The 12,552-nt window shown below is 40.0% G+C and overlaps 1 protein-coding gene across 3 annotated transcripts in view; it reads right to left on the bottom strand.

The window, feature by feature from the left end:
- NALCN (sodium leak channel, non-selective) overlaps positions 1-12,552 on the bottom strand; it is a 406,966-nt gene that overhangs the window by 149,430 nt on the left and 244,984 nt on the right. For all 3 annotated transcript variants that reach the window (XM_049867215.1, XM_049867216.1, XM_049867214.1), the window contains one exon: positions 8,957-9,031. In XM_049867215.1, coding sequence (XP_049723172.1) covers positions 8,957-9,031 — 75 coding nt within the window. The remainder of the gene's footprint in view (positions 1-8,956; positions 9,032-12,552) is intronic.

The following is a 12,552-nucleotide window of genomic DNA, read 5'->3' on the forward strand; positions in this document are numbered from 1 at the left end:
TGTCTGGCGTAAGGCCAGTCTTCAATATTGTTGTTAGGTGCTGTCGAGTCAGCTCCGACTCATAGCGACCCTGTGTACAACAGAACAAAACACTGCCCAGTCCCGTACCATCCTCACAATTGTTGTTGTGCTTGAGATCATTGTTGTAACCACTGAGTCAGTCCACCTAGTTGAGGGTCTTTCTCTTTTTTGCTGACCCTGTACTTTATCAAACATGATGTTGTTCTCCAGGGACTCGTCCCTCTTGATAACATGTCCAAAGTGTGTGATATGAAGCCTCACCATCCTCACTGCTAAGGAGCATTCTGGTTGTAGTTCTTCCAAGACAGATTTGTTTGTTCTTTCGGTTTTCAATAAGTAGTATTTAGTATTTTAGCAGTTATGTTAGTTTGAGTTCACTTTTGAGAAACTGGCAAACACTGAGACTACTGAAGACTTGGCTCAGATCCTCAGATGAGATTCATGCTCTGTCTCAAGAAGGCCTGGCCCCGTGGTTAGCTGAATGGCCTCCTGTGGCAACACCCCTGTCTCTTGCTGCTGCCCTAAATCTGAAATGACCTCAAAATAGGAGACAAGACAGCAGTGAAAATGAACGCTTCAGGGTAAGGTTAAGGAGAAACATTAAACTGGAGCTCATATTTAAAAAGAATATAAGATTTTTGTTGCTTTGGTTAAAAAAAAAAAAAGAAAGAAAATCACAGTCAGTCAGAGAGAAGGTTCTTTATATGTCCATTCCCCACAAAGCAGTAGAAGCCATCCAAGACCAAAAGTCATCAAATTCGGCCCAGGATTCCAATGAGACTTGATATAAAGCTGGGGAAACAGTTTTTAATTTCATAGCCTTGAATTTAATCTAAACAGACTATACTTCCCTTTTTAGTGATTCTTCCCCTGAGGCTTCCTTGTGGGTTTTTTTTTTTTTTTCATCAGAGTTTAATGAATTTTATACTGCTTAAAAGAAAACCCTTTATAGTCTTGCACTGAACTTGCAAAAATCATCACAGCTGTAAGAATTCTCTTTATTTGCAAAGTTTGCAAAACTCCACCTACATTCTCCCAGTGCTACTTCTACATCAATGAGCCTCAAGGTCATCATCTCTTAGCACTGTTCAAAGCACAGTAGTAGGTCAAGGAGGTTTTTTTTTTTAGAAAAAGAGGAAGACCCTCAAAAAGATGGATTGACACAGTGAATACAAAGATGGGCTCAAGCATAGCAACAATTGTGAGGATGGCTCAGGCCCGGGCAGTGTTTTGTTCCATTGTACACAGGGTCCCTTTGAATCAGAACTGACTCGATCACACAATAATGACATATAAATTAATTTGGTTTCTCTGAAGATCACCACAGTTACACATTCATACACAACCTCACTTGCAAATCAATTTTCTGATCCCATGTAGAAAAGCATTGTATGTGTGTGTTTTCTTTTTCTTCCCCAGGTCCTGCATTGGGTTGAGGTATGCTGAAAAGAGTGGCACTGTCTCTATCTCCTTAGAGCTGGGATCACAGAAATCATGAGATTTCTACTGCCATACTGCCGCTAGGAATCAGTTGTGTTGTATACACGACACATGTTGTTGTTGTTAGGTGCCGTCGAGTTGGTTCCAACTCATAGTGACCCTACACACAACAGAACAGAACACTGCCTGGTCCTGCGCCATCCTCACAATCGTTGTTATGCTTGAGCTCACTGTTGCAGTCACCGTGTCAATCTACCTCATAGAGGGTCTTCCTCTTTTCTGCTGACCCTGTACTTTGCAAAGCATGATGTCCTTCTCCAGGGACTGATCTCTTCTGATAATACGTCCAAAGTATGTAAGATGCAGTCTCGCCATCGTTGCTTCTAAGGAGCATTCTGGTTGTACTTCTTTCAAGACAGATTTGTTTGTTCTTTCGGCACATAGAGAAAGGAATAAATGACCTTCATATAGATGTGAAGGAGCCCTGGTGGGACAGTGCTTAAAGTGCTTGGCTGCTAACTGAAAAGTTGGCGGTTCGAACCCACCAGCTACGCCTGGGGAGAAAGATGTGGGGCAGATCTATTCTGCCCTATAGGGTCGCTGTGAATCGGAATTGACTTGATGGCAATGAGTTTGGTTTTGGGTATATGGATATGATTTAAAAAAAAAAAAATAGTACTTGTTTGGAAGAGTGACAAAAGAAAAGCCACATTAGTGGCCATCATGCATTAATGACCATCATGATCAAATACTGGGGATATCTGGGAAGGAAAGGATTTTAAGAGGCAAGATTCTCTTGGCTGTGAACTGGCAGTAAAGACTGGGTCGTGGGACGGGTACATGTTCATCCCCAAGGAACCCTTCCATTTCCCCCTTTGAATCTTACCTTTTGAAAAAAAGTTAATTCTATCAAAATGCCTCTACTAAGCAATAAATAATTCGTTGTAGCTTTTTTTTGTTTTTTTCCTTCTTTTTAGTGAAAGGCATACGTGACAAGACTCCAGAGCTTCAGCCTTAGGAAAATGTGTTGCCACAGAGAAATTTACAGATTTTTTTTGGCTAAACGTATTAAATTTGACCTTTTAGTTAGCACATCCAGTCTTACATTGGGTGTTGGGTATGCACAGCTGAAAATGCACAACTCCCTTTGTTGTTGTTGGATGCCATCGAGGTGATTCCAACTCAAGGTGATGGTATAGGACAGCGTAGAACTACCCCACAGAGTCTCCTAGGCTGTAATCTTTATGGCAACAGATTGCCAGATCTTTTCTCCTGCGGAGCTGCTGGTGGGTTTGAAGCACCAACCTTTCATTTAGCAACCGAGCCCTTAACCATTGCACCATCAGGGCTCCTTTTGATTCCTTTCTGTTGCTGTTGAGTTGATCCTGACTCATAATGACCCTATAAGACAGAGAAGAACTGCCCCATAGGATTTCCAAAACTGAAGTCTTTATGGAAGCAGATGGGTTCGAACTGCCAGCCTTTCAGTTAGCAGCCAATTGCTTAACCATTGTGCCACCAGGGCTCCTTACAATTCATTTTAGGCTTCCTGAAATATTAAAATGGCTGACTGGCTCCACTGCTTCTTTTGAGGACCTCTAGAGGTAAGCAGAAGGAGCCCTGGTGGCACAGTTGCTAACCAAAAGGTCAGCGGTTCAAACCCACTAGCCACTCCACAGTAGAGAGATGTGGAGTCTGCTTCAGTAAAGATTAAAGCCTTGGAAACCCTATGGGACAGTTCTACTGTATCCTTAAAGGTCGCTATGAGTTGCAATCGACTCAAAGGCAGTGGGGTTGGTTTTGGTTTCAAGGTAAGCAGAGTCCTGGTGGGAAACCACCTTCTTAAAGGGCAAGAAGGGAAAATCTTGGGAAAAAGATATACAATGTCATGTTGCTGCTGAAGGAAAATATGGTTCTACCCACAGTGGATCACGGTGTCCCTCAGGGAGCTCTAACTGGAAGACTCTGGTGTCCTCTGACCCATGGCCATGTGAGTGTATCCCTTTCCTAACTCTTGATGAGGTCACAGTCCTGTCCCTCTATCACTGGTTATAGTCATAACACTCTTTCCTTAAATTTCATATCTTACAGTGTTTTCCCTTTTCACATTTTCGCTTCTTTCTTTTCTCCATTCTAATTTCTCCACCTGTACCTTTCTACCGTCTTCTCATTTCTTGCCCAGTTGAAGAATCTTATTTCCCCTCCCAAGCATGAGCTGGCTGGCTCTTTCCAATGGCTCTACTTAGGGTTTCATATTTCACTTCTCCATTTTAGAGGTAACTGGCACTGATTTTTGTTACTCTTTAAAAATAACTACCAACTACCATTTCTATTTTAGCATGATCATAAAAATATACATTAAAAGTATCTAGAAGCCTTGCTAAAATGTTAATATGCTGCAAGCGTGTAGTGTATGAGGAAGCCTTGGTGGAGCGAAGGCTAAGCAGTCAGCTGCTAACCAAAAGGTTGGCGGTTCGAGGGAGAAAAGACCTGGCGATGTGCTTCTGTACAGATTTCAGCCAAGGAAACCCTATGGGGCAGTTCCACTCTGCCCTACAGGATCACTGGGAGTTGGAATTGACTGGATGGCATACAGCGACAGCAACATATTGTATGTCCACAGAGGATCGTCATTTCCAGAAAATCACTCAGAGGAGATTTTGGCAACGTTTGCCATCAGGAGCAGCGGATAGTAAGAGTCTTAGCTCTTATCTTTTGCAAAAGTCATAACTTCAGTGGCTCTGATGAAATTGTCTGATTTTTGAGGTGAAACAAAGAACCCCTTTGCAGACTTTTAATGACTAGGTTGCTTTATTCACCTTCCTTCTTCAGGAAACGGCCCCTCTCACAAACTGTTATTTGTTGAATATAACAATGCTTCGGTCACTTTCAGCATCATTATTTATAAGCAAATAATTAATTGGCCTATGAGTGTACATCTGCAGCATGCACGACTTCTGTTTGACAGTCACATGTCTTTAGCTTTACTCCATAGAGTTGAGAGGTCAAGAGCCTATACTCTGAATCAAATTGCCTGGTTTAAGTTCTACCTCTGCCATTTCTTAACTGTGTGACCTTGGGCAAGTCACTCAACTTCTCTGTGTTTTAGTTTCCTCATCTGTAATATGGATATAATAATAATATTTGTCACCACATGGTTGCGGTGAAAGTTAAATACGTTAATAAATATGAAACACTTAGAACAGAACCTGGTACTGAGCAAAAAAACCCACTGCTGTCGAGTGGATTCCAACTCATAGTGACCCAATAGGAGAGAGCAGAACTGCCCCATAGAGTTTCCAAGAAACAGAAGCAGACTGCCACATCTTTTTCCCACTAACCTTTCGGTTAGCAGCCGAGCTCTTAACCACTGTGCCACCAGGGCTCCAAAAGACATCTTGTTGTTGCGTGTCATTGAGTCGATTCTCACTTATAGTGACCCTATAGGACAGGGTAGAACTGCCCCATAGGGTTTCCAAGGAATGGCTGGTGGATTCAAAATACCGACCTTTTGGTTAGCAGCCACACGCTTAACCACTTGCCACCGGGGCTCCATTTACATGATATTAGCATTTAAATCAGTTGACCTTAAACTAAATAGATTTCCCTCCATAATGTGGTGGGTCTCATCCAATTAGTTGATGTCATGGATTAAATTATGTCCCCCAAAAATGTGTGTATCAATTTGGCTGGGCCATGATTCCCAGTATTGTGAGACTTTCCTATATACTGTAGATCCTGCCTCTATGATGTTAATGATGGAGGATGGGCAACTATTGTGTTGTGAGGCAGGACTCAATTTATAAGGCTGGCCTGTGTCTTTAGGCAATCTCTTGAGATATAAAAGGTAGAAGTGAGCAGAGAGACAGGGGGACCTCATACTACAAAGCAAGCAGTGCCAGGAGAAAATTGCATCCTTTGGACCCAGGGTTCCTGCATGGAGAAGCTCCTAATCCAGGGGAAGGTCGATGAGAACGCCAGCAGAGAGAGAGAGAGAGACAGAGAGAGACAGAGAGAGAGAGCCTTCCCCTGGAGGTGATACCCCGAATGTGGACTTTTAGCCTACTTTACTGTGAGAAAATAAACTCTTTGTTAAAGCCATCCACTTGTGGTATTTCTGTTACAACAGCACTAGATAACTAAGAACAGTTGAGGTACCTACTGAATCAGATTCGACGGCAATGGGTTTTTAAAAGCAAAAACTGAGGTTTCCTGAGGAAGGTTCTATTCCAAAACTGTGAATAGACAAGACTGCCATAATTTCCAGCCTGTGACTTGATCTACAGATTTTGGACTTGCCAGCCCCAACAATCTTATGGGCCAGTTGCTGAAAATAAATCAATCTCTCTTTCTGTATATACATAAAATACCTACAGTTGTAGGCAATCTCTCTCTATGTGTATACCGGTTTTGCTTCTCTAGAAAACCCTTACTAAGACAGAGTTTGATACTGGGAAGTGGGATGCTGCTCTAACAAACACCTAAAGGTGTGAAGTGGCTTTGGAATCGGGTAATAGGTAGAGGCTGGAAGAGTACTGAGGCGCTTGATAGTAAAAGCCTAGGCTGTCTTGAAGAGACTATTGACAGAATTATGAACATTAAAGATGATTCCGGTAAGGGCTCAGAAAGAAATGAGTAGAACTATAGAGAAATCTTCTATCATCATGGAAAGAATGTTGCTGCTAGAATTGTGGGTATTAAACGTGCTTCTAGTGAAGCCTAAAAAGTGCTTGATGGAAAGAAGAACTTGTAAGTGATGAACTTGGATATTTGGCTGAGGAACTTTCTAAACATAATCTTGAAGGTGAAGCCTGTTTCATCCTTGCTGCTTATAGTAAAATGTGGGATGAAGAGAGAGAATGAGAAATGAGCACTGCAAAAGGAAGCCAGAACTTGAAGATTCTCAGACTACCCAAGTTATAAAAATTAAGAAAGCATGCCTGGAGAGGACACCAAGGACGTGGCTGGACAACCATTTGCTAAAGAGATTAGGCCTGTGACTGATGAATGTAATCAACCATCTCAGCACAAATACTGCCAGCTTAGGCTAAAAGACACAAAGATGGGAGTAAATAAAGGAAAGCTGTCTGATTCCTGGAATTCTCCAGGCAGGAACAGGCTGATGGAGCTACTTGACTGTAAATATCTGTTGTCCTTCCAGAAAAGGAAAGCATAATATCAGGAGCAGCTTAGAGGCCAGCAGGGCTGCTGGCCTGGGTCTTAGGGGAGGGACACTGGTTCTGAAGGGCTGGACTATCTCCTTAGTTCCAGGGGAGTGGGGTTTCCAACCCTGTGGCTCAGGAGAATGGGGCTACTACCCAAAACCGAGAGAGTGGGGCCACTCCCACGGTGGGCTGGAAAACAGAGGATAATTTCCAAGCCTTGAAGTCTAATGGAATTTGCCGTGCTGGGTTTATGACTTCTTAGTACCTTCTTTCTTTCAATTTCTTCCTTTTGGAATGGGAAGGTCTGTCCTTTGCCTGTCTCACCATTGTATTTTGGAAGTAGATAACTTGTATTCTAGGTTTCACAGATTCACAGATGCAGAGGAAATTTGCCCCCAGGTGGACTATATCCAGAGTCTTATCCATATTTGATTTAAAAGAGATTTTAGACTTAGAGTCGATGTTGGAACGTGTTAAGACTTTTGGGGATGCCAGGATGGGATTAATGTGTTTTGCTTGTGAGAAGAACATGAACTTTTGGAGGTCAGAGGGTGGACTTTTATGGATTGAATTGTATCCCTTCAAAAAGATATACTGAAGTCCTAATCCCTTGTATCTGTGAATGTGACTTTGCTTGGAAACAAGATCATTGAAACTAGAGTAGGGTGAGTCCTAATCCCACCTGAGTGGTGTTTTATAAAAGAGGAGAACAGAAATGGGAATTTAGACAGAGGAACAATGGCCATGTGATGATGAAGACAGACACAGCTTCCAGCCAAGGACTGTTGGAGGCCACCAGAAGCTAGGAAAGAAGAGAGAATCATCGGAGATTTCCCTCTTAAGAGTTCAAAGAAGGAGTCAATATAGCCAACACCCTGATTTGTATATCTATCTTCCAGAAATGTGAGACAATAATTTTTTGTTCTTTAAAGCCACCCACTTTGTGGGTTTTTTTTTTATGGCAGCCCTAGGAAGCTGAGACCCGTAGTATACAGGAAAATCCACATCTAAATACCAATTTGTAAAGCACAGCCTACAGTGGTTATACAAGGGCAGGCTTGTATTGGTCATGTCTAACTGAGTGGTTGATCAGTTTCAATTTTGAATATATATATATATATTTTAACTAGAAGTCACATGAAGTATTTGCATCAATGACATTAATGACCATCCCAACTTCCATCTGAAAAAACTCTCACTGTTGCGACAGATTGCAAAGATCTGGAAGATATAATCTCCACCATACCCAGGTAGGCATTTTGCCTGCATAGTTGCAGGGTAGGAAAGAAGTTACAACCTCCCTTTGAACGCTCACAGAAGGAATCTTTATGTTAAATATTTATTTTTTCTTATCGACTCTCCTTGTTTAAAAGTATAGGCTTTGGAGATACGTAAGTGTAGTAAGATAAAATGCTGAACGTGGCCATTAGTCATAAAAATGACCAACAAAGCTGAAATAGATTATGCCTTTGTTTTCGAAAACATAGACTATTTTGATGTAATTTAAAAATTCTGAATGTATAAGGCCTCCATATGATTCCCAATAGGTGCTTTAGAGCCTTGAGTTCTCTTTGTTAATATTACAACTTGTCTTGCAGTGTTGGAAGGTGATCCAAGATTACCTTATCCGGTGACTCCCACTTTCACCAACTCTACTCCTCAAAGAGTCTATACTTTTTAATAGAGCCACATTTCCCGAGCCCAGTATCCACCATGTAACAGAAAATAGGAGAGAATTGTTGACCACACTGGTAGTGTCATCAATAACATAACCTTCACACATACCCATTTCTACTTTTGGGGCACAATAACCTATACCACAACATCCAGTCTGTATTTAAACATAACAGGGCACACATGAAATCAAAAATTTATTCTATTCCATTTCTTATAATCACTGTGGGTACCCAGCCTAAATTTTCTTTTAGAGTTTAAAGGACAGATGAATTGGTGCTTAACATTTTTATGGTGATGATCAAAAGTATTACATATAATAATGCAAAATGGCGATCTGACACTGAGACATTTCTTTTCAAACAATCCTCATTTAATAGCAGAAGGAAAAGAGTCTCTAAATCCAATATTATACTATGTCCATCTTACTTTTACCCATAATAATGATATTAAACTATTCCTAGAATAATTATACAGCAGTACAAAATGCCCTTTGTTGATATTGTATAAAGGCTAAATTTAAACCAAAATCATTTTGCCAACTCAGGCTGCCTTAATTTATTAAATTCTCTGTATACTTTTTTACTTTGAAACTCAAACTGTGTTAATACTATCTGTAAGCATGTCTTCAAAAAAAATGCGCATACATTACTTACTTGTTTAAGCTTCTTTAGATCTTCATCAAGTTCTAAGTTGTCCAAAATAACAGCCACAAACAAACTCAGGAGAATCTACAAAATGGTTAAATAACAATGAAAAAAATCTACATGCCACATACATAAAAATATATGTACAATATAGAATATTTACCTAAAATATACTGTATCTTGAATGCATTAAATGAAAAATAAACATGACGTTGTGAATCATTTTAGATGCATTTTAAGATATTTATCACAAATTCACTGAAGGAAATATGTATGTTCATTGAAATGGGAAATATAAAATATTAATTTGCTTTATGAAGCCTATTTAAAGAGGAAATTAAGAAAACAAAGTTTTTTTTTGACTCAACTATCCCACTTCTGATAGTATATCTTAAGAAAATAATCTGAAATATTCATGTAAACCTTAATATACAAAAATGCTTGCATTATTTATAATAATAAAATACTATAAATAATATAAATATCCAACTGTGTAAAGACATAATAGAATTATTTATAATATATATATATAAATTTTTTTTTTTTGAAACCCTGGTGGCATCGTGGTTAAGAGCTACAGCTGCTAACCAAAAGGTCGGTAGTTTAAACCCTCCAGGCGCTCCTTGGAAACCCTGTGGGGCAGTTCCACTCTGTCCTGTAGGGCCGCTAGGAGTCGGAATCCACTTGACAGCAGTGGGTTTGGTTTTACATAAACTTATGTGTGTATACATATATATATATACACACACGCACATATATATACATATATACATACGCACACACATGCACACACACGCACATACACATGCACACACACATAAATAATTATATTATCTATTTTTGCAAAGTTGGATATAAAATAAAATTTATGCAGCCATTACAAATTCCCGTTGTGTAGCCAGCCCCCTAGATGGCCCCCAGTGATTCTCACCTCCTGGAATTCATGCCCTGTGTAGTCCCCTCCCACCCTAATATGGCTGACCCATGTAACCAATAAGTTATGTAAACTATGGTGTGTAACTTATGAGGTTATAAGTTGCCAAGTGGCACAAATGGTTAGGTTCTCAACTATTATCCAAAAGGTTGCTGGTTCGAACACACTCAGAGGCGCTTAGGAACACAGGCCTGATAATCTGCTTCCAAAAGGTCACAGCCTCAAAAATCCAATGTGCCAGTTCTACTCTACACACATCGGATCACCATGAGTTGAAATCCAACTGGACAGCGACTAACAACAGCAACAAGAACTTATGAGGCTAGGTAATAAAGATATTGTGGCTTTTACCTTGCTCACTCTTCTATCAACTGCTCTGGCAGAAGCTAGCTGCCATGTTGTGAGGGCACTTATGCAGACCAAACCCTGGTGGCACAGTGGTTAAGTGCTACGGCTGCTAACCAAAGGGTCAGCAGTTCGAATCCGCCAGGTGCTCGTTGGAAACTCTACGGGGCAGTTCTCTGTCCTATAGGGTCACTATGAGTCGGATTTGACTTAATGGCACTGGGTTTTACTGGGTATGGAGAGGCCTATGTGGTATCAAGCTGAGGCTTCCTGACAACAGCCAGGCAAGGAAATGAGGTCTCCTTCCAGCAGTCATGTGAGTGACTTATCAGGAAGTAGATACTCCAGTCCCAAGAAAACCTTCAGATGATTGTAGCCCCAGTCAACATGTTGCCTGCAACATCATGAGCCACTGAACTACAACTACCCAGTTAAGCCTCTTCTGATTCCTGACTCACAGAAACTGTGTGATATAATAAATGTTTATGATTGTTAATAAATGTTTAAGTTGTGGGGTAATTTGTTACATAGCAATAGATATCTAATGCACTTAAGAAATTTAGTAGTTGTGCAATTCAATATTTCAAATTTAAATAAGAATATATATATATGGGAGAAGTGAATCTATGTACAAGAAAGTAATAACAGAGAAAATGCTAGAAGGAGGTACTTCAGAAACGTTAATGGTGTCTACATTTGTGCAGGGAATAATGGATTTTATTCCCTTTTCTTGGTGTTTCATGATACATCCCAAATTAAAAAAAAATGTAAAAAGGGTGAATAATTCTTTTGAAATGAGTAAAGAAGCTAAAAGACAGAAAACAACAAAAAACACAGAATTTTAAAAATATTTTAATTTTTAGTCCCTTTTAACTTTATATTGTCTGAAGTTCCACATCCATTTTCTCATCTTTTTCATTTCTAACATATATTCTTCCTTTTAATTTCCTTCTAAACAAATGATTCCCACTTGTTAATATTAGACTCAGAGCCCTGTGGGGCAGTTCTACTCTGTCCTACAGGGTTGCTAAGAGTTGGAATAGACGTGAAAACAAAAGGTTTTTTTTTTTTTTGAAGGATGAAGATAAGAAAGTTGAGGAAATTGAGCAATAACTTTTATACCAGAAGGAGTATTAGGCAGAAGTTAACGGTTAGTTCCTTTCCAAGTTTAATGAATATATGTAAGGAGAAACAAAAAACCCTCCAAACATTATTAAACTTTGACAGAACACACTTGGCCTGGGACAATCACCAACACGTCTCATTTTAATAGCCATATCCTTGGGAATCCTACAAGGTAAAGAAGACCCAGCTTAGTCTAGACCAGGGATGTTTACTGATGTCATCACGTCTGCCACACCTAGGGCACCTGGACACAGATATTCAGTCCATGTTGCACCCCAACTTTAGCCCGTTACTGTGACCTTGATGATAAGTAACATTTGAGGTGTCTACCTTCCCTGCACCCTCACCCCAAATCCAGAATGTCTCCTCTCGACAGTGTGAGCTATCTTTCACCTCTTTCTATTACTCATCAAGCCCTTGGCCAAGCGCTGCTTTGTATCCAGCTTAACTGGTTTCCCTGTCTCCTCGGTCTAAGGGTAAATAGAAATCTAAAAAAATGAAACAGAACTTAACTTTCCTTGATGAAAGAAGGGAAAGAGATTTTCTCCTTCTCTTCCTTAGAGACTCTCCTTAAAAAACTTGTAAATTCTTTCTTTATTCCTCTGACATGTATGTAAACCTGGATTGTTGAGGAAGCATTGACTTTCTGTTTATGACGATGGAAAATTTGGCAAACTGATGTTGGGGATGAATCCACAACAGGATGAATGTAATTAGTGTCCCTGAACTGTACATGGAAAAAATCTTGACTTGGCAAACGTTGTGTTTTATATATATCTTTACAACAACAACAAACAACGATATTAGTTGTGGAAAAAAAAAAAATGAATAAGCTCACAAGTTTAAAACTAGGAATGTTTTTCTTAAGGGTCTGAGAACCATCTCTTTGAAATGCGAACATCGAGGAAGGTTGCGCCCCTATTTTCCAATCTCGTGGAAACGTGGGAATTTAATTTAGGCACCTGACTTCAAGTTGTAAAACTATCACTTGCCGTAGAGATATAAAAAGTTTTATTTCTCCTTTGGATAAAGGCAATTACCACAGATGGCCACTCCAATTACCAGGTGAATTTAGAACGAACTGTTCAACAAATGCTGCTGTCAAGTCATCTTACATGAAGACTGAAATGACAAACCAAACCCGCTGCCATCGAGTTGATTCTGACTCATAGCGAACCTATAAGATAGAGTAGAACCGTCC

Source organism: Elephas maximus, chromosome 23 (assembly GCF_024166365.1).
Source record: "Elephas maximus indicus isolate mEleMax1 chromosome 23, mEleMax1 primary haplotype, whole genome shotgun sequence".
Classification (NCBI taxonomy): domain Eukaryota; kingdom Metazoa; phylum Chordata; class Mammalia; order Proboscidea; family Elephantidae; genus Elephas; species Elephas maximus.